The sequence below is a fragment of the Pristis pectinata genome, chromosome 44 (genome assembly GCF_009764475.1).
Source record: "Pristis pectinata isolate sPriPec2 chromosome 44, sPriPec2.1.pri, whole genome shotgun sequence".
In the NCBI taxonomy this organism is placed as follows: domain Eukaryota; kingdom Metazoa; phylum Chordata; class Chondrichthyes; order Rhinopristiformes; family Pristidae; genus Pristis; species Pristis pectinata.
Genome location: NC_067447.1, coordinates 1,698,565 through 1,726,156, shown reverse-complemented (window position 1 = coordinate 1,726,156; position 27,592 = coordinate 1,698,565). Strand labels below are relative to the sequence as shown.

The 27,592-nt window shown below is 47.6% G+C and overlaps 1 protein-coding gene across 1 annotated transcript in view; it reads right to left on the bottom strand.

Moving 5' to 3' along the window:
• Positions 1-27,592, bottom strand: part of LOC127566655 (uncharacterized) — a 49,401-nt gene that overhangs the window by 14,461 nt on the left and 7,348 nt on the right. The window contains exons 3-16 of the mRNA XM_052009170.1: positions 25,641-25,807; positions 22,541-22,712; positions 22,379-22,444; positions 17,007-18,744; positions 16,155-16,241; positions 15,829-15,999; positions 15,502-15,672; positions 15,177-15,347; positions 14,851-15,021; positions 14,528-14,695; positions 13,427-13,625; positions 10,512-10,586; positions 9,686-9,896; positions 5,998-6,078 (exon numbers count right to left, since the gene is read on the bottom strand). Of these exons, the coding sequence (XP_051865130.1) occupies positions 5,998-6,078; positions 9,686-9,896; positions 10,512-10,586; positions 13,427-13,625; positions 14,528-14,695; positions 14,851-15,021; positions 15,177-15,347; positions 15,502-15,672; positions 15,829-15,999; positions 16,155-16,241; positions 17,007-18,744; positions 22,379-22,444; positions 22,541-22,712; positions 25,641-25,807 (3,648 nt within the window). The remainder of the gene's footprint in view (positions 1-5,997; positions 6,079-9,685; positions 9,897-10,511; positions 10,587-13,426; positions 13,626-14,527; positions 14,696-14,850; positions 15,022-15,176; positions 15,348-15,501; positions 15,673-15,828; positions 16,000-16,154; positions 16,242-17,006; positions 18,745-22,378; positions 22,445-22,540; positions 22,713-25,640; positions 25,808-27,592) is intronic.

Here is a 27,592-nt window from a genome sequence, read left to right as displayed (position 1 = left end):
TCAATATGACCTTGCTCAATTGGCTAGATTCCAGCGACCTGATCACCGTTCCTTTCTCCACTCCCTCCAGTTTGAATTTTTTCTCTTCTCCCTGCAGACAGATCTACCAAGACAGGACCAGTGCTCTCAATACGATCTTGCTTTCGGCTTGTGAATCCTGTAATCTCATCATCTTCCCTTGGGTAGGCTGGTAAGATTCGCTTGAAAAAATTCTGCATCCGAATGAATTTCCCGCCTGAAAACTCAGGAAATGCAGGTTGCAGCAGAGTAATTCAGAACTGAACAAGACACAGGTGCAGAATGGGTGAGTGCGAGGTGAGCCTTATCACTGGGTGAGCAAATGCTGGAGGGGACAACGTTGGTGATTATTAACTGGGTCACCTACAGGGTGATCATATCGATAGCGGGTGATCAGACATGCCCACTCACAGAGAACACAGCAGGACAGGCACCATCTTACCGATTAAACCTATATGGTGGGTGAAGGCACTGACGAATGGGAGGCCTTTCTTGCCATGCTGCAGATGATTCAGGCACTCTGACTGGGATTATACCCCACAAGCAAGAACAAAGTAACACCGACCTATTGCTTATTCTGCTACCTTGTTTGTGCAAATGGACAACATGGGGTGTCCTCCAGTCTTCTGGCACCTCAGCTGTGGCTGAAAAAGTAGAATAATTGCCCACTGAGCCCCAGCAATATCCTCCGTTGTTTCTTCAGCATCCTGGGTCAGATCTCATCAGGCCATGGAGATTTATCCACCTGAATGTGCTCCAATATTTCCTACGCTTCCTCTCTCCTGATACAGATATGGTCCAGAATATCCGCACATCCCTCCCCCAACCCTGCACATCCTTCGCCCTGGTAAATACCGATCAGAACTATTCATTTGGGACCTCGCCCATTTACCCCGCCTTCACGTATCTATTACTCCTTTGGTCCTTGACGGGACCATACTTCTGTAGCTACATGATTGCTTCCAATATACTTGTTTTAGGTTTTACGATTCTCTTTAATCCGGATTCCCAAGTCCACCATGACTTCTTCCACCCTCCAAATTACCTTGTTCTCTCCGTTTTCTCTAATGAACCTCGAAGGACGTGGTCAACGATTTCTTGTCGCTTTGGTCGCTGAGAGGACTGACTCATTCATCTGCTCCAATGTACTTTAATAAGGTTTTACAATTCTCCTTAAACATACTTCCCAAGGGAGTTTCATCGCCAATTACACCGTTCTCATTTCTTTGTTCTCTCCATTATCCCCGAAAAACCACAATGGCCTCACGCGACAACAATGTCTTTCCAGTGACATACTCTTCCTCTTTCCTCACCAAACCTTCAATCTCCGTTGTTAACCAGATTCCTTGATTCTTCTACTTGCAGAAACAGGCTGACTCTGAACTCTTACAATCTCGCTTTTCAACACGTCCCATTTCTCTCATGTTTCTCTCCCTCTGGCAGCTGCTCCCATTGACTGTGTCGGACCGGCCCATTGTCGCCGCTCCATTCCCAGTGACCTCCTGCTCCCCAATCACTACCTCTACGCCCATGAAACTGCCCACTGAGAGAGATCTGTTACAGAGCTCCTTCTAACTGTGCTCACCGCCCCTCAGCCCATCCCCTCTTCCTTTGTGAGCTGCAGGTCCGGGAACCTGAACCGGACCCAATGTCAGGACGTTTGTATTTATCAGAATTCTCTCACCCACCCTTGTCCTTCCTTGTTGTTGTCGTCACTGGATCTCCTCCCCTGTCTGCACCTTCAGCCATTGTGGTGACCGGTGTTCACGGATTCTGCTGCTCTGCTGTAAACAGAACATCAAAAGGATAATCAGACAATGATGTACACGTTCGGGTAAAACTTGTCTTACCAATGGGGTCACGCACCATCTCCTGACTTGCTGAAGGCTTACAGTATTGTCTGTGTTTATTGCAGGAGGTGGAATTTGATGTTGATAAATTCATGTATCAACCTGATGCGAATTATTTCGGACATCCAGAGATGAGAAATAAATCAGGTAAACGCTGCTCTTCCGCCCTCAGCCCTGTTCGTTCATCACTTCTGTATTCAGGTACAAGACCCATGTCATATATCAGATCCTTAAAGCGTGAGGTGAGACATTATGTTGCAGTTGTATAAATCGTTGGTGAGGCGGAAATTGGTGTACCTTCAACAATTTTGAACAAGGTTTTATTTGAAGGAGTTCCGAAAAGATTTACGAGGATGTTGGCAGGATGGGAGGGACTGAGCCATAGGGAGAGGTTGCCCAGTTTAGATCTTTATTCCCTGGAACGTAGTAGAATGGGAGGATACCTCAAAGAAGTGTTTGAAATTATGAGAGGCATAGATTAAGTGGATGGTAACAGTCCTTTTCCCAGGATAGGGGAGTCCAAATCTGGTGGCCACAGATTTAGGGTGAGAGAGGATATATCTTAAGACCTGAGAGGCAAGTATTACACGCAGAGGTTGGTTAGTATGTGGAATGAGCTGCCAGAGGAAGTGGTTGAGGCTTGGGCAATGGGATCATTGAAAAGGCACTTGGATAGGTACATGGAGGCAACCCGGAAGGAAATGGGCCGAACGCAGTAAATTGGGGTTAGGTGGGTGGGCACCGGAGTCGGCATGGACTATCTGGGCCGAAGGGCCTGTGCCTGTGCTGTATTGCATTGTGACTCAATTCAACAAATTATCAAAGCAGCGTTTCCCCCTGCATTCGGTGTTCCATCTGCTCTATTGTCTGCTCTTTCTCTCTGCTCAGGCGCAGGGCCAAGAGAACAGTAACAGGGTGTAACATTTCCTTGCAGCTCAAGCAGGCTGTTACCATGGCAATGGAGGAAGTCACTCATCAAAAATAACTGAAAACGGAAATAACAAAATGTACATCACGTGTCCCCGAGACTCAGTGTGACAAAGGTCATCATTGAACCTTCAGCCGCATTTTCGAACTGTGAAGCAGCAATTCCAATGTTCACATTTACAACATCAGACCTCTCAGTCATTCAGTGAATCCACCGTCAGTTCGGGCTTTGAAGAATATTGAGCAGTGTCACAGCTCCAGAAGCAGATCCGTCAAACACGCACATTGCTGCAAACATACCTCCTCAAAAAAGCACGGGACGGGGTGGGGGGGCGGGCAATGAAATCATCTACTATTGAATTTTGTGGAGAAACCCTCTTGTCTAATTTCTTCAACTCAATCACAAAATAAGGTCTTCATCCATATATTTTTAAAAAATATTGCACTGAATGGGCCAACGCCTCTCGGCCCAGATCACTGTGCAAGGTCCTACACACAGACATCAGGAGACTCCTCCCTCAACGTTAATAAACAACACAAAGTCTTGTCCTCCAACAGAGAGAAGGGGCCAAGTGTCATGTTACCTGATTTAATGATGACACGGAGATACTGGCGGCGTGGGGTTGGGGGAGGGTTATTGTGTGTTGGTCATAAAGAGGCAGTAAATAGATAAAGAAAGGGTAGCTGAGGGGCAAGAAGTTGACAGGTGGAGTATAATGTGGGAAAGGGTGAGGTTATCAATGTATCAATGAAGAAACGTGAAGATATTGTTCAAGTGAAGTGAAACTGCGGCAAGGAATCTGGGGTTTCCAACGTCTTAAACATAGTTTGAATGGGCATACAGCAGTTGATAAGAAAGGCCGGTGCAATGTAGACCTATATTGCAAAGAATACGGGCCACGAAAGAAAGGGGAGTTTTTAATGCCACTTCACCTGGTGCTCTGAGAACACAACTGGAGCATTTGGGGCCACCTTGGTCTCTATATTTTAGGAACAATATCTTCACATTGGAGGCAGTGCAAAAGTTTACCAGTTCAATCCTGGGATGAGGGGGTTCACATATGAAGAGGCTGAGCAGGTTGGGATCTATTTATTGGCAGTTGGAAGGGGAGGTGATCATACTGCAATAACAACATGGAACATGGGAGCAGGAGTCTGTCACTCTGTCCCTGAAGCCCACCTCGCCATTCAATAAGATCGCGGACTAACCTGCCCTCGGCTCACATCAGTTCCCAAAGCTCTCAGATCCATGGACTGCCAAAACCATCAAATACCCCCAATGATCCGGATTGCACTCCACTCGAGGATAGAGAATTCCAGAGAGTCACCTCCCTCTGAAAGACGTGCCTCCACACCTCAGTTTCAACTGACGATTCGCTCGCCATCTCACTGTATCCCTTCAATTCAAATTCTCCCACCAGTACGAACATCTCGACATCTACCTTTCTCTGCAACCAGGGGATGTTTTTCGACATCAGCCCTCGCTGTTCTAAACGTCAAGAATATATAGACCTTACTTCCTCAGCCATTCACAGAACATAGAACTGTACTGCTCAGGAAAAGGCTTTTAGGCCCACCATGTGTGTGCTGAACATGATGCCAAATTAAACTAAATCTCTTCTGTTTGCACACGATCCATATGACATAGAAAATTAAACAGCACAGGAACAGGCCCTAGGGTCCATGATGTTGAGCCCAATTAACCTAATCCTTCCTTTCCCTGTCAAATTTGTGTTTACTTAAGGGCCTCTTAAACTGTTTCCCTGGCAGCAGGTTCCAGGCTTTAATTATAGGACAAACCCCCACCCCCGCCACACTTCCCCACTCTCTGCTTGGCACCTTTGTAGTTGAACTGTCTGACAATCTGGCTTGAATATCTTCAGTGCATCCACCTCCACAGCTCTCTGGGGGTGGGAATACCAAAGGGTCATGGTCCAACCTATCTTCTGATCATATTTTCTTCACTGTCAGTTCCCAAAAGCTCTCACCCCTCAGCCATTCACGCAATCCATCGTCAGTTCCAGATCTACATAACGGCGTCTCTTCGACAGAAGTAAATCAAATAACTGGATATGTTACTGGGAATTCAACCTGTCTGATCCAGAGGTCCAGGGGAGGAGGGAGAGGAGGTGTGCAAATCTCACTGTTATTAATTCTGCGGTGAAACCCGCGACGTCTCCTTCTTTGCCCGGCTAAATCACTCAACATGTGTTAATCCAAACAGGTTTCAATGAAAGGATGAACATTGGCCAGAGGTGGTCAAGCCCCACTGACCCCATCAAGACTTCCCCACAATCAGCTGGGGGCTGATGACTCAAACGGGAAAAGCACGACACAGCCGAGTGCACCAACAGCCAGACACAGACGGAACTGCTTGTCTAAATGTGATGTAAATGTTGGTATTGTCCCTGCCTCTCCATCGGTATGGGTGTATTGGGCAGAGTCTGCAGAAGGGAGGGTAGTGTGACCTCCGAGTGAAACGTTAAGTATGAAAAGTAATAGTGTATTTTGAATTTACATTTAGAAGCTGCACAGCCCTCAATATCCCGCGTTCTCACAATGCAAAATGACATCTTATGCGATTAGTTGTATTTCCTCTTGATATGAACGGGCATCGTAATAAAAATGCTGTCCACTTTTTCACTCCAGTACCTGCCTTTTAGCATCAAGTTGCTGCTGAGAGCTGTTCGAATGTAATTCTCAGTGAATTCTCGTGCAGAGCCAGAGGGGCCCAACACGTCCATGCCCACAACAGTGCCTTCCTTACCTAGTCCCGTTTGCCTGGATTTGGCCCCTATCCTTGTAAAACTTCCTTGTCCCTGTACTTGTCTGAATGCACGTCTACCCGCCTCAATCACCTCCTCTGTCAGATCCTTAAAAACACCCACCAGCCTGTGTGTGCAAGAACGTGCCTCTCGGGTCCCTTTTTAAATATTATCCCCTCACTTAAACCTATGCCCTCTAAATTTTAGACTCTCCGAAGCTCGGAAAAAGAATGCGAACACACAACTTTTCATGATAGATAAACTTCTGTAAGGTCACAACCTCAGCCTCCTATACGCCGAACGATTCTAACTTATTCAGTTATTTTGTCACAATTCCATTTTTTGATCAACTCACTCTACGGCACCACAGGGGTCCACATTGGCAGTTTCGGTTGGAAGAATACCATAATTTTTCTCGGGATATTCTGTCTCCTTACCTTCTGCTAAACTCCGGATTCTCGATCCAGTCAGCCCGAGTAAGTCAGCGGTGTGAGCCTTCACGGGAAAACGGACACTCCCTGGGTAAACAGTATTTCCTTATCACATCGACAAACAGGACTTTAACCTCGTCAGCACATACTTTCCACACCCTGTTCACCGCTGCAGTTCTTGCACTGAATCACTCTCATTCAAAGACAAAATAGTTCTAACACAGAATTCAATCTAAAATCACGAATTCTGCTCATAATGTCAATCTTACATTTCCCTCAGCTCATCCATCTGCAACCTGGAACAGTCCAGGGAGATTCGCGGCGGGCAGCTGGGTTCTGTCTGTTTCGTGGCCTTGGCAGTTCCGTTTACTCTTCACCTTAATGTCGCCATTTTACTGTCAGACGACGCCCCAGTGACGGTGGGGGGCAAAGGTCGCTGTGAGCTCTCTAAGCATAAGCCGCGGAAGAGAGGGCAGCGTGAAACAGCGGAGTGTTAGTTCTTCGGAACGATCTTTGTTTTTTGAAGACTCGCTGTTCCTTTCTCCAGATTCGGTCTCTGCACCTCCATCCGGGAGCCGGACCGATCCGGGCATCGGAATCTTTATAAACTCGTCCTCAACAATAATCCTCTGTGCGGGTTGTAAAAGGGCTGTAACTGGGCCGTGACTGTAACTTCCTGCAACCAAACTCCTGAGAATTAGCGAACATGTGTAGCAAGATAAGAATGTTATTGACCGTCAGTCTGTTGATCACTTACTGGAAACAAGTCGGCTTATCACAGAGTATCTGGTCACTTCACCTTCAAAGAGTCACATATTCATACAGCACGGAGACAGTCCCTTCGTCCCCAATGAGCCATGCCGACCAATATACTCCCATTTGCCAGTGTTTGGTCCAGAGCCTTCGAATCCTTACCAATCTTGACTTGATAGAGGTGTACAAGATGACAAGAGGCATAAATCGAGTGGACAGTCAGAGACTTTTTCCCAGGGCGAGAATGGATAACACGAGGGGACATATATATTAGTTGATTGGAGGAAGATATAACGGGGATGTCCGAGGTATGTTTTGTTGCATCGAGAGTGATGGGTGCATGGAACACACTGCCAGCAGAGGATGTGGGGGAAGATACATTAGAGACATTTAAGAGACTCTTAGTTAGACACATCAATGATAGAGGAAGGGGTCTGTGTGGGAGGGAAGGATTAGTTAGATCTTGGAGCAGGATAAAATGTCGGCACAGCATTGTGGGCTGAAGGACCTGTATTGTGCTGTAATGTCCTATTTTCTATGTTCAGTCCATGCACCTGCCTAACTGTCTTTTGAAAGTTGTTATTGTACCTGCCTCAGCCACGTCCTCTGGCAGCAGGTTGCACAGATCTCGCACGCTTTGTGTACGTTTCACCCCATCTATACCCCTTATGTTTTTATGCACCTGTATAAGATGACCTCTCATTGTCCTACGCTCGAACTAATAAAGCCTTAGTCTGTCCAAACCCCCCGTGTAACTTAGTCCTGCAAGTCCTGGTGACATCCGTGTCACTCGTTTATGCACAGTTTCCAGTTTAGTAACATCTTTCCAAACTTCTAAGTGTGTTCTCACTATCGTCCTGTTCAACCGCATCATAATCACCCAACTTTTGCACCCAGTGCCCTGACTTCTGGAGGTCAACGTTACCAAAGCCTTTTTAGCCGCGCTTTCTGCCTGTGAGTCCACTTTCAGAGAACCATGTCCCTGTACTCCAAGGTCCCTCTGTTCTACAACACTCCCCATGGCCCTGCTGTTCACTGTGGAAATCCTACCTGAATTTGTCTTTCCAAAATGCAACACTTGGCATTTTCCAATCGGCCACTTATTCAGCTGATGAAGATCCCGCCGTAATTTTTCACGACCTTCTTCATTGCCAACTGCACCACCTATTTTAGTTTCATCATTAAACTTACCAACCGTGGTTTGTACATACTTATCCAAGTCACTGATAGAGATGACATATAATAATGGGCCCAGAACCGACCCCTGAGGTACTCCACTAGGCACGGGCCTCCAGTCCGAGAAACAAACTTCCACTACCACACTCTACTTCCTACCATCAAGCCAATTGTGTATCCAATCATCCAGCTCTCCCTGATTCCATGAGATCTAAATTTCCATTGAATCCTACCACGAGGAACCTCACCAAAATGTTTACTGACATCCGTATCAACTGCGTCTACCTCCCTGCCTTCATCAACTTTCTTGCTCATCCCTTCAAAATTCTCAATCAAGGTCGTAAGACATGAGCTCCAACGCACAAAGCCATTTTGACTATCCCTAATTAACCCATGTATTTTCAGAAGTACGTAAATCTTATCCATTAAAATCCTCTCCAGTAACTTACCGTACATCTGTTAAACCTTCTGGCCTGGAGGTCCCAGGTTTTTCTTTGCCGCCCTTCTTAAATAAAGACACAACTTTCGCACCCCTGCAGTCTACGGCCCCTCACCCGTGGCTAACGGTGATGCAAATATCTCAGCTGGGGCTACCACCATTTCTTCTCCAGCTTCCCACAGTGGTCTTGGATACACCTTGTCAGAGCCTGGAGAACTTTCTAACGACATACATTTCAAAGTGTCCAGCAGCCCTTGCACTCTAATGCGCACCATCCTCAAGACCTCCCCATTTACTTTTTCCTCGTTTCGAAGTCTTCATGTCTTCCTCCACGGTAAAACCAAAGGGGAAATATTCATTGTGGACCTTGCCCATCTCCTGCTTCTCCACATAAAGGTGTCCCTTTTGGTCTTTTGTGTGTGTGTGTGGGGAGGGGGGGGTTGTCTCCATTCTCTCTCTGGTTAGGTTTTTCCTCTTAGTGTGCTTGTAAATCTCTTTGCATTTTCCTTAACCTTGTCTGCCAAGGTTATCACATCCCGCCCTTTCTTCCCACCACCCCCCCCCCCCCCCGATGTCCTTCTTCAGTAATCTCCTTCATCGTTTATACTCCTCCAGGGATTCACGATCCCCGATGCCTGTACCTGACCCATGACTCCTGGTTTTGCCCGGCCAGGTCCTAAATATCCCTCATCAGCCAGGGTTCCATTCTCCTACCAGCCCTGCCCTTCACCTTAACAGGAACGTGGACACCATGAGCTCTCCCTATATCACCTTTAAGTGCCTCCCATTTACCTGTGGTCCCTTTCCCTGCAAACTATTCTAATCATCCTTTGTAAGCTCCTGTGTCATACCGTCAAAATTCACCTTGCCCCCATTTAGAACGAACTTGTGGACCAGTTCTTTCCCTTCCATTACGCTTCAGAGACAGATGGAATGATGGTCACTGATCCCAAAGTTATTCCCCGCTGTCACATCATCACCTGCGAGAGTATCATCACCTGCATTACACAAGAGTAAGTCAAGCTTTGCCCTCTCCCCAGCCGGTCCTTCTGTTTGTTGCACAAGGAAATGTTACCTTTCCCCTCTGGCAGTGGCAGCCGTGACCGAGTGACAGCTCGCCCTCAGTGAAGTTTCAGCTGGCTAGACATTTCCACCGTGCTCGGCATCAGATTGTCCGCCTCCCTCTCAGCTTCATCACCCAGAATCTATTTAAGGTACTGGAGAGGCGGAGAAACTGAAGGGGAAACAAATCTATACGTTGGGCCTGATGGAAATTGTGCCGATGATACAATTCACCATAAAATCCAACGATAGACTTCTAATTACCCGCCCTCGGAGAAAGAATCACCATTGGGGCCAGGAGGCAGTGGCCAGAAGACGCGGAACCACCCAGCGAACCGTTATCCACTGCTTGTTCTCCCGAGCTCCAGCCACCACAGCTGCAGGAACGCAGTCCCACTTCGACCAAGGAGCAGTCTTCCCGCTGCCGGATTGGTGGCGGGTTGTCTCCTCGACTGTTCTGTTCCTGTTGCGAGCGCTGTTAAAATCCAGGGAACCACTGAGCATCCTCAGTCAATGGAAGTAGACTGCTTGCCACCCCAGCTGTCACCGGGGGCCTGGCTAGGACCGGGATCGGAACAGTTGGAGGTGAGGATCCAGCTGACTCTGCTAAGATGTTCCGAGTGGGGGTTCTCCATCACATTACCTGCCTGGCGCAGCTAAAATGGGGATTTAAGCGTCTCCCTTGGTCACAAAAAGAAGGAAAGAACGTCGGCCAGGGAGATGAGAGCACGAAAGTAGGCCGAGGCAGACGGGAGGCAGAGGGAGACGAGAGAAGGAGATCGGGTACGGAGACGAGCGGAGAGTGAGAGAGAGAGAGAGCAGAGAAGGTGCGAGATCGAGGTGAGAGAGAGAGAGGAAGAGTGAGAAATAATGAGATAGAGAGAGAGAGAGTAGAGAGAGAGATAGGGATCAACAGACACACCATAGTGCAAATCGAATGGCGACACAGCCAGCTGACGGCGAGTCTCCAGCTTCCAACAAACATATTACTGCAGACACATGATGCTGCAGACGCTGGATTCTGGAGCGGTTAGAGGTGCCCTCTAAGTCAGAGCTTTCCTCTACAGACAACACATCACCCTCAACGTACGCTGCCCTCGGGAAGGCTGCCGGGGGTGAGGGGCGTGGAAGGTGCGAGGATACGGTCACGCAACCTGTTTGCAGACTGTAAATTTGCAAAGGGTGTGTGGATACGGATACAAGGGCCCGTGTTCCGGTTCATCCCAGCAGCTGCGTGACAGACGACTCTCTGATCTCCGGGCTGTTGCCGGGGACACACACCGAGAGACATCAAGTGCTACTGGAAGGTCATCAACTCGGTGAAAGACTCCCTTTGGTCTGCCCGAAACTTGTTAGTCTCCCAGCAAAGCGAGATGTCTGAAAGGGAACGCTGCCGACTGGCGCAGTCCCGGCTGCAGGAGTAGGTGCTGAGGGACGCACTGAAGCTCGGTGCAGCCAATGCAAACGCTATGTGGGAAAGGACCACAGTTTAGGCCCATTCAGTTACAGCACATGGAAAGGCCGATTTGGGTGGGGAATATCCTGGAGCGATGAAAGGGTTTTCGCCTCAGCGAGCCTCCTTAGGGCAACGATGCTGTTTTTGTTTGATTTTTTTTTTCTCTTTAGGTTTTACACTATGGAATGTGACAAGCATGAATGTTAAACTTTTGTATTTTACATGTTTACATCCTTTTTACATATTTTCATTTTGAATAAAGTCCATTCTGACGGAGTTATGGGGAGGATATTCAATCCCTCGACCCTATAACACACACGGAGACAGGAGGAGGACATTCAATCCCTCGACCCTCTAACACACACGAGGAAAGGGGGAGGACATCCAATCCCTCGACCCTGTTACAGACACGGAGACAGGAGGAGAACATTCAATCCCTCTACCCTGTTGCACACGCGGAGACAGGAAGAGAAATTTCAATCCCTCGACCCTGTTGCACACGCAGAGACAAGGGTAGGACATTCAACCCTTCGAGCCTGTTACACAAACGGAGACAGAGGGTGGTCATTCAATCCCTCGACCCTGTTACGCACACCGAGACAGGGTAAGGACATTCAATCCGTCGACCCTGTTACACAAACCGAGACGGGTCAGAATATTCAATTCCTGGGTACTGTTACACACACAGAGACAGGGGGAGGACAGTCAATCCCTCGACCCTGTTGCACATATGGAGACAGAGGGAGGGTATTCAACCCTTTGATCCTGTTATACACACGGAGGCAGGAGGAGTACATTCAATACCTCGATCCTCTTAGACACACGGAGACAGAGGGAGAATATTCAAACCTTTGATCCTGTCACACATGGAGACAAGGGCAGGACATTCATTCCCAGACCACTGAGCCCCTCCGGGACATCATCCCATTCAATTAGCAACACACCCCTGCCACCGGCAACAACCTTTCAGCCGCCAGCATCACATTGTTATCTCTGGCTCCACAGCTCATGGGCCAGAGCCCGGGTCTTTTCAATCGGTTTAAATGTCAGTAGGGCAGCTCCATTTTAAACTTCCCAGGACCAAAGCCGGATCGGTCTTCCCAGGTGATGAACAGTCGGAAGAAGCAAAGTCTGACAGCGATTTGGAGGTCCGTGTACATTGATTCTGAACATGTACTGAGCCGTTACAGAAATCTATCAGCAAGGCCGAGGAAGACTGCTGTCCGTGTCTCAGGGGCTGTGGATGGAATAGAGCTCTGTTTCGGTGATACAAAGCCCTGGGGTGCCCATCCCTGTAGCACAGAGAGCGGTTTCTACAACCCAGAGAGGTGCAGACCGGTTTCGGAGTGAGGGGAGGGTGGACTGACCACAGTCATCCTGGAGTTACATTGTACGGGCAGATTAAGACAGAGGCTGTCTTCACTGGGATGTGGGAAGTTGAGGAATGTTCTGATTGAGGTTTTGGGATATCAGCGGGGATCCGGTAGAGGAGACGGAGAGAAGCCATTCCCACGCGGAGTCTGGCACTCGAGGGCAGAGACTGAATATTAGAGGCCGGAGCCTCATCCCGGACTCCCCAAAGTTGTGTGAAGCAAGTTACATTTTCTTCTCAAATCATCCGAGATCATACACCATGTCAGGAACTGGCAACTGTTCGGTGATTTCACCATCGGAACGATAACCTGAACACTCAGCAACATTTTATTTTGTGGGCAAAATCAGAACTTCACGGTTTATTTCCGATCACGCAAAATTAACACGATGAAACAGTGACGGACAGGTTAACTGATCAGTCCCGTTTGTACATCAGGGCGACCGCTGATTATTAAATTCCAACCGCACTGTCCTCAGCAAAGTGACCAAAAGAACGGTATCCGGAGAGAGCCCATTATCCCGCCCTCCGGGGACGCTTTGTTATTATTGGTGGCCCAGCTCGAGCCCCACCCTGGGTTTTTCTTGTGTAATTCCCCGGGTCCCCACTGGGGGCATACTTTTCTCTCAATTGCAATCTTTTTATTAGTTTCCAAATTAATAAAGATTAATATCTAACATCGATGATTGAACATGTAATACAAAGAGATCAAGAGAAGAATCATGACATGGATAATCATAAAGAAAAATAAAATATAAGAAAAATCTTTATATCTCACGATCACTTAGAAGATGAATATAATATAAAAGAAAGGAAAAAAAGATTTATTGTGTATATGAAAGAAAAGGAAAAATATCCCCAAGTCAATAAAAAATTGTAAATAATATGTCAAACCAAACTAAAAAGAAAATTTCCAAAAGAAAAGACGAAAATAAGGAAAAATAAAACTGGAATGAAATTTCTCAGTAGAAACAGAGCAATATGATGTCGTCAACTCCGTTACTCGAAATTGAAAAGTTATTGAAAAGGGATCTCTATCATATGAAAGTACTGAATAAATGGGACTCCAAGGGGGGCATTCGAGCCGTATATCCGACACCAGCTGCTCGCTGCTGCCGGGCGGCTTGGTCACTTCACAGCAACACCACCTCTGACGTCACAACGACCCCACTCAGACCTGGGAACTGCGAGGGTTGAAACCCGGAGAGCACACTTTTAAAAGGGAGGGCGGAATATCGTCCAGAAGTATCACCATCCCACGGGAGGTGATGTTTCTTCCTTGATATGTGCACATGTTCACTGTCACTCCGGGTCTGGACTCCTGCAGAGTCCGCAATTCATTCTGCCCCAACTCACTGAACTCATTCCCCATCAGCCTGAAATATAAAAAAATAAGTGAAGAATGAGAAATAGAACCATAGAACCATACGCACAAACCAGGCCCTTCGGCCCACCATTTTGTGCCGTCCATCAAACCACCCTCACACATTCTAACCCTTTCCTCCCGCATATCCCTATATCTCACATTCCTCCATATGCCTATCCAACAAACTCTTGAACCTGTCCAATGTATCTGCCTCCCCGCCCCCCAGACAGTGCATTCCATGCACCAACCACTCTCTGGGTTGAAAAACCTCCTCCTGACATCTGCCCTGCACCTCCCACCCATGAACTTAAAGCCATGCTCTCTCGTCTTGAGCATTGGTCCCCTGGGAAGGAGGCGCTGGCTGTCTACTCTATCTATTCCTCTCAATATTTTATATACCTCTGTCATGTCTCCTCTCATGCCCCTCCTTTCCTGTGAATAAAGCCCTAGCACCTTGAGCCTGTGCTCATATTCCATATGCTCTAATCCAGGCAGATTAAACAGATTACACAACAGTGTGAATAACTGGGACTGCGGTTAATATTTCAAACCTGACAGAAAAATATCACCAGATACCAGACTGGGCGGCACGGTAGCGTAGCGCTTAGCGCGACTCTATTACAGCGCCAGTGTTCGGGCTTCGATTCTCGTCACTGTCTGTAAGGAGTTTATAGGTTCTCCCGTGTCTGCGTGGGTTTCCGCCGGATGCTCCGGTTTCCGCCCACATTCCAAAGACGAACGGATAGTTTAATTTGGGGTTTAAAATGAGCGGCGCGGACTCGTTGGTCCAGATGGGCGTGTTACCACGCTGCAAATAATAGTATAAAAACAAAAAGCCAGGGAATCCGCTGATATTTCATCACTTTAAACAACAATAAATGAAAAACCATGAACAATGACACCAACACACACCAAATCCACTGCAGACTCGGAAGGGTCAGGATGAGGCGGCGTAGAGCTGGGACAGATCCGTCTGTCAGCGAGTTGAAACTCATCTCCAGCTCCGTCAGTGAGCGGTTTGTACTGAGAGCGGAAACGAGATATTCGGCACCAGAATCTGTGAGACCGACATTGTAAAGCCTGTAAATTAGAGAGAGTGAGGGTGAAAGACACAGAGAGTCAGGCGACTGTGCAAATCCCCAACGTTTATCAGTAACACAATTACTGACCAGATTAATGATCAGTTTCAGACACTCAGTGACTGTAAACACAATCTGGCACAGTCTGGGACTTACTCCAGTCTCTGTATATTGCACTCCGGATTACTCAGAGCTGCAGACAGCAGTTTCACTCCTGAATCTCCCAGGGAATTGCCAGTCAAGTCCAACTCCGTCAGCGACAGCTGTGTACTCAGAGCCGAGGCGAGAACCTCGGCAGCAGAATCTGTCAGGCCGACATGATCTAGACTGGAGATGAGAGAGAGCGAGGGTGAAGGACACAGAGAGACAGGAGACGGTGTAAATCCCCAGTGTTTATCAGTGGCTCAGTTACTGACCAGATGAATGTTCAGTGTCATACACCCAGTGATTGCAAACACAATTTCTCACAGTCTGGTACTTACACCAGTCTCTGTATTTCATACTCCGGGCCCCGCAGAGCTGCTGACAGCAGTTTCACTCCTGAATCTCCCAGCTCATTAAAGCCAAGGTTGAGCTCAGTCAGTGATTGGTTTGCACTGAGTGCGGAGACGAGATCCTCGACACCAGAATATGTGAGACCCACACGCCGCAGCCTGGAGGTAAGATAGAGTTAGGGTGAAGGACACAGAGCGACAGGAGGCGGTGCAAATTCTCAGTGTTTACAGTAACACATTTACTGATCGCATCAATGTTCAGTGTCAGACACCCAGTGACTGCAAACACAATCTGACACAGTCTGCGACTTACACCAGCCTCTGTATTTTGTATTTGGTGATTCTCAGAGCCTCAGTCAGTAGTTTCACTCCCGAATCTCCCAGTTCATTTCCACGCAGCTCCAGTTGCATCCGTGAGTTGCTTTTACTGAGAACGGAGACAAGATCCTCGCAGCAATCAGCCGAAAGAATGGCTTCATCCAGCCTAGAGTTTAGACATGGTGAGAGGGTTAGGTCACATAGAGACAGGAGACGGTGTAAATGCCCAGTGTTTATCAGTAACAAAATTACTGATCACAGTAATGTTCAGGGTCAGACACCCAGTGACTGTAAACACAATCTCTCACAGTGTGGGACTTACTCCAGTTGCTGTATTCTACACAGCGGATTCCTCAGAGCTGCTGAAACTAGTTTTACGGCCGAAATTCCCAGTTTATTGCCACTCAGGTGAATTTCCATCAGTGATTTGTTTGTACCGAGCGCAGAGGCGAGATCCTCAGCACCAGAATCTGTGAGACCGATATCCCTCAGCCTGGAGATGACAGAGAGCGAGGGTGAGGGACACAGAGCGAGAGGAGACGGTGCAAACCCCCAGGGTTTATCAGTAACACAATTACTGACAACATGAATGTTCAGTGTCAGACGCCCACTGAATGTAAACACAATCTCTCACAGTCCGGGACTTACCATAGTCTCTGTATCTTACACTCCTGGACTCTCAGAGCCGCAGAAACCAGTTTCACTCCCGAATCCCCGAGCTTATTGCTCCCAAGTCTGAGCACAAACAGAACAATTGAGGAAGTAAGTGATTCAATCCGTGCGTTTGACCCTTCTGGAAGTGACTGACTGGAGTTCCCATCACTGTCAATGACCCGCACTGCCCAGATCCAATGTATTCAAGGAATGTCAGTAATCTAATCGGAAGAGTGATCCCTCTGAACGCTCCTCATTTTGTCTCAAGCCCGGACGATGAGTGGGGCAGGGGGGAGAGTCGCACAGGTTGGGACAGTGAGCAGAGTCCCGAGGAAGTGGGTATAGAGTACAACAGAGGGGAAAGTGTGGGTGGGGATAAAGGATTAAACAGAGGAGACAGCGTAAGAGAGATACCACACGAGGAGGGGAGACAGGTGAGGATAATTCCGGGGTGAGCGGAGCTGATTCCCACAGAGACATTTCTCTCCCTATCCTAGTGATGCTCTGGTGACCCCCTCCTGTCCCTACCCGGGAAGAGGATGGGGAGCTCCGGCACACCGACTGCTGCAGTCAGTGGCAGTGCTGGTGTCAGGAAGAGTGAGAGGCAATGGTCAATGTAGTTTCACTGGCAGTGAGAAACACGTCCATTCATCTGATCTGATGAAGTATCCAACATCTCAACGCAAGGAACCACTGAACCCTCCGGTCCTCAGGGAACTACTGACCGATCCTTTGGTTATTTGTCACAATTCTTCACATTCTGCGTTTCTACATTTTTTTTTATCCAAACTCTTCCCTTTCCAATTCAGTTTTACATTTCAGATACAGAGATAAATTAACGGTTACCTCAACTCCCAACATTTGTGCAACACGGGTACCAGCCGCTGCAGTCCTTCACTCTCAATATGGCAGTTGTCCAGATCGAGGCGTTTTGTTGTATCACAGAACCCAATGACATGGGTCAGGACCGCGCAGTCAATCGGTGTCAGCTGACATTCAATGAATGAAAGTGTTTCCACTGATCCCATTGCGGCCTGAGCCAGCCCACGGTTCTGAGACTCAACCAGGTAGTGCAGTGTGTTCAGGAGGCTCCTTTTACCAGCTTCACTCCATGTGTTTCCAATCTGACGTCTAACCTCCTCCTTCACCCAGTCAATCACTCGGCAGATTCTTTGATGGGGAAATGGACCCAGAATCTCCTCCAGGTGCCGAGCTGACCCTGGGGATGAAAGACCAGCAACAAAACGGAGAAATATCTCAAATCGCCCATCTGTTGTGCTGTGGGCTTCACTGAGGAATTTCAGGATAGACCCAGGATCTGGAGTCAGGAATAGTGCGAGTGCGGCGGCAAACTCTTGGATGGTGAGGTGTGGGAATGTGTACACCACGCTCCGGCCAGAATCCTCTCTCTCCAAAAGTTCAATCAGGAAGCCGGACAGGAACTGGGAAGGCTGCAGATTGTACTCGATCAAATCTCCGTCTGTGAAAACAATCTTCCTTTTGGACACTCCCGTGAAGGCCATCTGACCAACCCTCAGTAACACATCATGGGGGTTTTCAATCTCACGGCCGTGGTTTTTCAGGATGTTGTAAATATAGTAGGAATATAGTTGGGTGATGGTCTTGGGAACTCGCTGCGGGTCCCTGTGTCTTTGTGTGAAGAAGGGACCCAGTGCCAGACCCAGGATCCAGCAGTAGGACGGGTTGTAGCTCATGGTGTACAGGATCTCGTTCTCCTCCACGTGTTTGAAAACAGCTGCTGCCACCGTCGGATCTTCAAAAAACCTGTTGAAATATTCCTTCTGTTGCTCACCAACAAATCCCAGGATTTCAGCCCAGACGCTGATCCCCGCCTTTTCCAATAAATTTAAAGCAGTGGGGCGGGTGGTCACCAGCACTGAACACCCTGGGAGCAGCTTGTGCTGTATTAAACTGTACACAATGTCAGATACCTTACACCGGAATTCAGGGTTTGTACACATGTACTGAGGTTTTGTGTCTCTCCGACAGCCACCAAAATTGATTCTGTGTTTGAATTCATCTAAACCATCGAATATAAACAGCAACCCCACTGCGTTTGTCCACAGCATTTCCAGAACATTCCTCAAGTAAGGATACTGATCCAGAATCAGTTCACTCAGTGTTATTCGGCAGTCAATGGAGTTTAAATCCCGGAACTTAAAAGTGAAGACGAATTGAAACTGTTTGTATATTTTCCCCGTGGCCCAGTCATAAACAATCTTTTGCAACATTGTTGTTTTGCCGATCCCCGGGACTCCGACCACTGCTGTCGAACTCCCAGATTTGGATTTACTCCGGGATAAACTGCTCTGGAACAACTGGTCAGTCCGGATTTTTTCCAGTTCTCCGCTCAGCTGTTCCTCTCTACGCACTTCATGCTCCCGGCCTCTTGCCAGCAGCTCATGTTCCACAAGTCTCCGATCTCGAACAGTAGAAATGACCGTGAGCTCAACATATCGATCAACCAGCTGGAAAACCTTCTGCTTCTCCCTCATCAGGATGGTGTTCACTCTCAGTGTTTCGGTTTGTGCCCGCAGTGTCTCCTTGTGTTTCTGTTGAACGCCTTTCATGAGGTGAGATGGAAAGCAGTTTTTGAAATTAGCTTTACGGACTCAAAGAAGAGACAAATTCGCTACGTGTATTACGCCATCACTTCACCACTCCATAATACACTATTGCGGCGTAAAGAGACGAGGAAAGGTAGGTGACTTGAGTTAAGGAAGGAGTATGAGTGCAGTGTCAGATGTGGGAGTTCCCGCATTCTCCCTGCCTCCGGCAAGGCTACATCTGTGCCTGGTGTGTCGAGCTTCAGCTCCTGTGGGACCGTGTTAGGGAACTGGATATGCAGGTCGATGACCTTCGTCTGGTCAGGGAGAGTGAGGAGGTGATGGTCGAGGAGTTATAAGCAGGTGGTCACACCGGGAACATCGGAATCAGGCAATTGGGTCACTCTCAGGCGGCGGAAGGGGAAGGGGAAGGGGAAGAGTCAGGTACTAGAGAGTACCCCTGTGGCTGTACCCCTTGACAATCAGTACAGCTGCTTGAGTACTGTTGGGAGAGACAGCCTACCTGGGGGAAGCAACAGTGGCCGTGTCTCTGGCACAGAGCCCGGCCCTGTGGCTCGGGTGGGTAAAGAAGGAGTGATGAAGGCACTAGTGATAGGGGACTGCATAGTTAGGTGGGCAGACAATCGATTCATGGGACGCAGGAAATAAACCCGTAAGGTAGTTTGCCTCCCAGGTGCAGGGTCCGGGAAGTTTCGGATCGTGTCCAAGATATCCTGAAGGGGGAGGGAGAACAGCCAGTGGTCGTGAAACATTTGGAAAGCATCAAGTTGGATAAGTCGCCGGGACCGGACAAGATGTACCCTATGCTGCTGTGGGAGGCGAGGGAGGAGATTGCCTGACCTCTGACGATGATCTCTGTGTCGTCGATGGAGACTTGAGAGGTTCCGGAAGATTGGAGGGTTGCGAAAGTTGTTCCCTTATTCAAGAAGGGGAGTAGGGATAGCCCAGGCAAATTATAGACCGGTGAGTCTTACCTCAGAGCTTGGTAAGCTGATGGAGAAGATCCCGAGAGGCAGGATTTATGCACATTTAGAGAGGTATAACATGATTAGGAATAGTCAGCATGGCTTTGTTAACTGCAGGTCCTGCCTTACGAGCCTGATTGAATTTTTTGAGGATGTGGCTTAGCATATCGATGAAGGGAGAATAGTAGATGTAGTGTATATGGATTTCAGCAAGGCGTTTGATAAGATACCCCATGCGAGGCTTATGGAGAAGGTGAGATAACATGGGATCCAAGACAAAATTGTAGTGTGGATCCAGAACTGGCTGGCCCACAGAAGGCAAAGAGTGGTTGTTGAGGGGTAGTATTCTGAGTGGAGGTCGGACACCAGTGGTGTACCTCAGGGATCTGTACTGGGACCCTTACTACTTGTGATTTTTATAAATGACCTGGATGGGGAAGTGGAGGGGCGGTTTAGTAAGTTTGCGGATGAAAAGAAGGTTGGGGGTGTTGTGTATAGTTTGTAGGGCTGTCAGGGGTTACAGAGAGATATAGATAGGATGCAGAGTTGGGCTGAGAAGTGGCAGATGCAGTTCGACCCAGGTAAGTGTGAAGTGGTTCATTTTGGTAGGTCAAATATGTTGGCGGAATATAGTATTAATAGTAGGACTCTTGGCAGTGTGGAGGATCAGAGGGATCTTAGGGTCCGAGTCCATAGGACGCTCAAAGTGGAGGCGCAGGTTGATCCTTTGGTTAAGAAGGCATGTGGTGTATTGTCCTTCATCAAACGGGGAATTGAATTTAGGAGCCGAGATGTATTGTTGCAGCTATATAAGTTCCTGGTAAGACCCCACTTGGATTATTGTGCTCAGTTCTAGTGGCCTCATTACAGGAAAGATGTGGAAGCCATAGAGAGGGTGCAGAGGAGATTTACAAGGATGCTGCCTGGGATGAGAAGCACGCCTTACGAAAGCAGGTTGAGGGAACTTGGGCCTTTTCTTCTTGGAGAGACGGAGGATGAGGGGGGACCAGATTGAGGTGTACAAGATGATGAGAGGTATTGATAGAGTAGATAGTAAGACTTCTCTCCAGGGCTGAAATGGTGACCACAAGAGGACATAGGTTTAAGGTGCTGGGGAGTAGCTACAGAACAGATGTCAGGGGTATGTTTTTTACTCACAGAATGGTGACTGCGTGGAATGGGCTGCCGGAGATGTTGGTGATGGCTGATACGATAGGGTCTTTCAAGAGACTGTTAGGTATATGGAGCTGAGTAAAATATAAGGCTTTGTGTAAGCCTAGTAATTTCTAGGGTAGGGAGATGTTCGGCACAGCTTTGTGGGCCAAAAAGTCTGAATTGTGCTGTAATTGTTCTATGTTCTAGATGTTCTCTTTAATCTTTGTTTCCAGCTGATTGAATTTGTGAAATGAAATGGTGTTTTGGTCATGTCACTATCCTGCAGCTCGGTGATGGATTCTACCAGTGTTGTTGCAAGATTATGGATTTTATCAAAAGATGCAGCTGAACAACTCGGTTGCCAGTGTCGAGTGTTGAGGATGTCGGTCAGACATGACAAGACAAAGAAATGAGCAACAGTGTGTACGGTAATGCAAACTTCAATCGCTTACAAAAGGAGAGGAAATAGCGAAGAACAAGAAACTACAAATAGATAGATAGATAGATAGATAGATAGATAGATAGATAGATAGATAGATAGATAGATAGATAGATAGATAGATAGATAGATAGATAGATAGATAGATAGATAGATAGATAGATAGATAGATAGATAGATAGATAGATAGATAGATAGATAGATAGATAGATAGATAGATAGATAGAGAGAGAGAGAGAGAGAGAGAGAGAGATAAACAGATAGATAGATATCGCGATGGAATGTAAGATACAGATAGAAATTATAAGAGACGAAAGGGAGAAAGATCTGAAGATTTTCCCGCAGTTGAGAACAACCCTGAAATGTAGGTGACATGAGATACTGGGTGATCTGTCCAAATGGACTACAAATTGTCTTGGTGGTAGGAGTCACAGGGTGGTAGCGGAAGTTTGTTTTTCAGACTGAAGACATGCCACTGGAATCGGTGCTGGACTGTTGATTGTCATCAAAGTTAACGATTTGTATGATTATGTCGGTGGCATAGTTCGTAGCTTTGCAGATGTCACTGATATTTTCACCCAGAGGGTGGCAGGGATATGTAACGAGCTTCCAGAGGAAGCGTTAGAGGCCAAACATAGGCAAATGGGACTGGCTCAGGTAGGCTCCTTGAGCGACATGGAAATGTTGGGCCGAAGCCATTTTCCTGGTTTAGGAGTCGAATATCTCCAACAATAGAAATATTCGTTTTTTTTTTTGATGTTGACAAAATTTATCGATGACAGAATAGAGTTCAAAGGTTGAGCTGCAGTCGGTGAACATGATTGGTGGAAGAGGTTCCGGAGACCGAACCGAATGTAGTTCTGGGTGTTTAATGAAGAACTACGAACGAACTTCAGCACAGAAGCCCTTTGCCCACAGAGTGTTCCAACTCAACCCTCGCACCTTTCACCTACCATTGCCCAAATCCGGTGAAACCACGTCTCCTTCTCTCCTGTGTACGTTTATCCAGCTGCGACAAACAGGCATTACGTTTCTCTGAAGCGGAATGTAAATTAGCACGTATTTACATACCTTTCAAATGATCAGACAATTCAGGAACAAAGTACATGTGTTTCAAATACTTCATCAGATAAGAACCTGTTGAAATTAGTTCAAGGAAAGAGTTACTTCCTGAATTTAAAAAAACGAATGTTTTGCATATAACATGAAATTCAGCGCCCGATTTTACAGGACCTTGTTTCTCCACTAAATCGAGCAGTTTGTCCAATTTTGGGAGCATGTGTTGCATTTTCACGAAGCATTTCCAAAACCGCCTTCGGGATTGGGGGTCTTTCTCAACTACCAGGCTGAGCAGAAGTTTAGAACAGGCCGCACGGCTTCCTCTCTCTGCACGTTTGATGACTCTCTGTAAAGAATAACAAAGTGAACGATCATCGTAAATTGAGAAGACGAGGAACTGCTCAGCGATGGGACCTTCCAGACAACTAGAGCAGTGAGAACGGTCGCTGGGCCCTCATCGAGCTGAACACCCTGAACACGCGGTGGCGCTCTTTTAGTCTGTCAAACATGAATGGCACATGGACGTGCAGAGAATTGAGGGATGTGGACCATGTGAAGGCAGAAGGGATGCGGTGTTATTGGCTTATTTAATCCACCTATGGATCTACAAAACCAGAAGGAAATTGTGAAACGTGATATGCCTTTCATGAAACCATATTCACTTGGTTAGAACAGATTGTTCCATGAATGTTGAGCTATTTTTCCCTTGAATATTGACTCTATCCTCTCGCCAACGATAGAATATTAAAGTATGGATTCCACGTTTTGACTTACTCCGTTCTTCAACAAAATAGTGACATTTTCCAGAGGAGAAAAAAGAAACTGCAGATGCTGGAATCTGGAACAACGAAGTGTTGTTGAATTGACTTATCTGTTAGCTTATTTACCCAGTTCGTTCGAGACAACTCCAGTTTCATACCACTGTAAATGCCCTGCTATTCGACCGAGAGTGTTCACTCTCAAACAGTATCTGGAGTCCTGCACTTTTTTCACCTCTTCCCTTCGAAACATCGTCCTTCCAGAAGAACCAGCAATTGCACTCAAACCAGGCGAGGGCATGTCTTCGTGCACTGTAGTCTCCACATAGGAGAAACCGAGCACAGGTCCGGTGATCGCTGTGCGGAGCAACTGTATTCAGTTCTCAGGAGCAACCCTGAGATTCCGGTTTCTTCCCAACTTTACGTTTTTCAACGTCTCCTCTCACCTATTTGCTTATGCCATCCCGCACAGTCTCGAAACGTTCCCACTGACACCTGGGTCCGTTGCAGACAAGGCCTGGACTCAAAGTGGACGTCTCCATTTCAAATAATACGTTATCCCTGTATCACAACTGGTCGTTTTTAGTGCAGGCAATCCATCAGTGATGGATTGTTGATAATATCAGGGCTGTGGACATTTCCAGCAGCTCGGTTTGTCGCTCTCCGTTGGTTCAGCCTGACCTACAGGGTTTGTTCCACAGGCCTGGCATTGTCAACACAAAAATTTAGAAAAAGAATCATTATCCACCGTCGATGGAGACGGGAGAAGTTCCGGAAGATTGGAGGTTTGCGGATGTTGTTCCCTTATTCATGAAAGGGAGTAGTGATAGCCCACGTAGCTATAGTCCAGTCAGTCTTACCACAGTGGATGGTAAGCTGATGGTGAAGATCCTGAGAGGCAGGATTTATGAACATTTGGAGAGGTATAATCTGATTAGGAATAGTCAGCATGGCTTCGTGAAAGGCAAGCCCTGCCTCACGACCCTGATTGAATTATTTGAAGATGTGACTAAACACATCGGTGAAGGGAGATCAGTAGATGTAGTGTATATGGATTTCAACAAGGCGTTTGATAAGGTAACCCATACAAGGCTTATTCAGAAAGTAAGGAGGCATGGGATCCAAGGGACATTGCAGTGTGGATCCAGAACTGGCTGGCCCACAGAAGGCAAAAGATTGGTTGCTGAAGGGTCGTATTCTGCGAGGCGGTCGGTGACCAGTGGTGTACCCCAGGGATCTGTACTGGGACCCTTGCTCTTTGTGATTTTTATAAACCACCTGGATGAGGAAGTGGAGGGGTGGGTTAGTAAGCTTGCGGATGACACAAAGGTTGGGGGTGCTGTGTATAGTTTGGAGGGCTATCAGAGGTTGCAGATAGGATGCAAAGTTGGGCTGAGAAGTGGAAGAAGCAGTTCAACCTAGATAAGTGTGAAGTGGATCATTTTGGTAGTTCAAATATGATGGCAGAATTTCGTATTAATGGTAGGACTCTTGGCAGTGTGGAGGATCAGAGGGATCTTTGGGTCCGAGTCCATAGGACGCTCAAAGGGCTGCGCAGGTTGACTCTGTGGTTAAGTAGATATATGGCGTATCGTCCTTCATCAATCAGGGAATTGAATTTAGGAGCCGAGAGGTATTGTTGCAGCTATATAGGTCCCTGTTCTGACCCCACTTGGAGTACTGTGCTCAGTTCTGGTCGCCTCAATACAGGGATGTGGAATCCATAGAAAGGATGCTGCCTGGAATGCGGAGCATGCCTTATGAAAGCAGGTTGAGGGAACTCAGCCGTTTCTCCTTGGAGCGACATAGGATGAGGGGGACCTGACAGAGGCACAGAAGATGATGACAGGTATTGATCAGGTAGATCGTCAGAGGCTTTTCCCCAGGGCTGAAATGGTGGCCGCAAGAGGACATCGATTTTAGGTGCTGGGGAGGAGGTACAGAGGAGATGTCAGGGGTAAGTTTTTTTTACTCAGAGTGGTGAGTGCGTGTAAAGTGTTACTGGCAGCTGTGGTGGAGACGGATAAGATAGGGTCTTTTAAGAGATTGTTGGATGCTGAGAAAAATAGAGGGCTATGGGTAAGCCTGGTAATTTCTTGGGTAGGGACATGTTCGTCACAGCTTAGTGGACTGAAGGGCCTGAACTGTGCTGTAGGTTTTCTATGTTTCTATGTTAAATAGTCTCACTTGGCGTCACCCTACCAAAGATATTCCCATTTGTCCTGACATCCCTTCCCCGCCTCTCCAACTTAAAACTCACGTCTTTCTCCTTTTCCCAATTCTACCCAAGGATATTTGACCGGAAGTGTTCATTGGGTTTCACTTTCCACAGACACTGCCTGAGCTGCTGAACATTACCAGCTGTTTCCAGATTTCCAGCAAATGTACATTTCCTTTTCTTCATTTGTGGGTCTGATATTTTGCCCATCATATGTCACAGTTCTAACATGTGTTATTCGGAGAGTGCCGCAACGCTCGGATAAAGTAACCACAGGACCCATCTCCCTCCAACTCACCGCGTAGTCTTCGACACTGAAAAGTCGTTTGTATGTTAAAACGAAGCCGACTTTGTCCACCGCTTCTTCGATCGCCTGCTCTAGTCTCTCCCGATAATGATTTGTCAATTGGAGGAGTTGGGAATCATCCCACTTTTCCAAGAGCTCGTTCATTGTCGGCATTGGGCCTGCGAACAAGATAAGGGAGAACATCACACTCATGAGCAACTTTCTCTCTGGGATGTTCTCACACTTTCCATTGAAAAACGGGAGTTTCGTGTCAGCAGGTTGCCAGCCACTTCCCCGCATGCCTCACATGCGGCTTTTGCTGTGTCTTTTTTCAATTCAAGGGTCAACATGTTACCTCTCACGTTAAAGCCGGCTTTGATCACAGCGAATCAGATCGCGCCTGCCTCTTCACATCTTATACCTGTCGATACTCGTACATGTGACCTGGTGAAATGTACACAATATTGGAGGGAAGATTCATAGATCAAACCAGCACGGATGCAGGCCCTTCGGCCCAACCAGTCCCTGCCGAACACGGTGCCCACCCAGCTAGTCCCAGTTTCCTGCGTTCGGACCGTATCCCTCCAAGACCCACCTCTCCATGTGTTTATCCATGTGTTTCGTAAATGCTGTTCTACCTGTCTCAAACACTTCCTCTAGCACCTCACTCCATATACTCATTACTCTCTGTGTGAAAAAAGTTGCCCCTCAGGTCTCGTCTTAATCTTTCCCCTCTCAGCCTAAACCACTGCTCCCCTAGATTTGGACTCTGCTATCCAGGAGAAAACACTGTTGCCGCCCACCTTTGATGTGTCTCTCATAATGTCCTTGTTATGAAGACTGCCCTCATTCTCCTACGTTTCAAGGAAAAAAAAGACCTCGCCTGCCCAACGTCTCCTGATAACCCAGGCCCCCCAGTCTTGACAACATCCTCGTAAACCTTCACTGTACTCTTTCCAGTTTAACCTCCTCTTTCTTATCAAGGGGCGACCAAAACTGAACGTAGTGCTCCAAGTGCGGTCTCATCGACGGCTCATACAACTGCAAAAAAATGTCCCAACTCCTGAACTCCCTCTGATAAATCCCATTCAGAGTCCTTCAAGTTTCCATAATGTCACCTTTCCTTGTTCTAGACTCCGATGAATACAGGCCCAGACTACTCGGCCTTTCCACGAAAGACTGATGGGAAGTTTCAGCAACCCCTCCCGCTGTGCCCTCAGACCTCCCTTCCATCCCCTCGTTCTCCCTCTGTCTCCTGTGTTTTAGGAGAGTGAGCCTTCCCTCTGTGAATTTCTCACAATGCACTTGTAACATGCCGCCCGTCATCGTTCTGCTTCCTCTTTCCCTTCTGAACCACCCGGTGCATAACTCCCAGGTACTTACTGTCAAAGGGAACTACACTCCAGACTTTTACTTCAGTTATTAGTGACGTCTGGAGACGTCCTTTCAAACAGGGATACTTGTCCTGACCATGGCAATTCTCACAGGTTGCTCAGGTCTGTGATTCTGGCATCAGAGAGGCATTTTTCATGCAGGGAGGGTAAAGATTCTCATGATGCTGTCACCTCTCACGGGGAGGGGCAGATAGGAAACAAACGTCACTGACGGATCCAACCAACTGAATTCAATGACACCCTAAACCAACAACTGACGAGTATTTGCAGCACCGACTCCGGCAAAGTCCGTCCAGACCTCCCTTCTCTCCCCTCCGTCTGCACAGACCATTGCCCCGCGTCTCCCTGTGAGGCTCTGGGCTCCAGTTGCAGAGGCACGGAGTCATACAGCACGGAAACAGGCCCTTGAGCCTAATTGTTCCATGCCGAACAAACTGCTCGCTTACGCTGAACACATTTGCCTACGTTTGGCCCATGTCCCTCTAAACCTTTCCTCCCGATGTTCCTGTCCAAGCGGCTTTTAACCTTTGTCATCGTACCTCCCTCAACCACATTCGATGGCACCTCAGT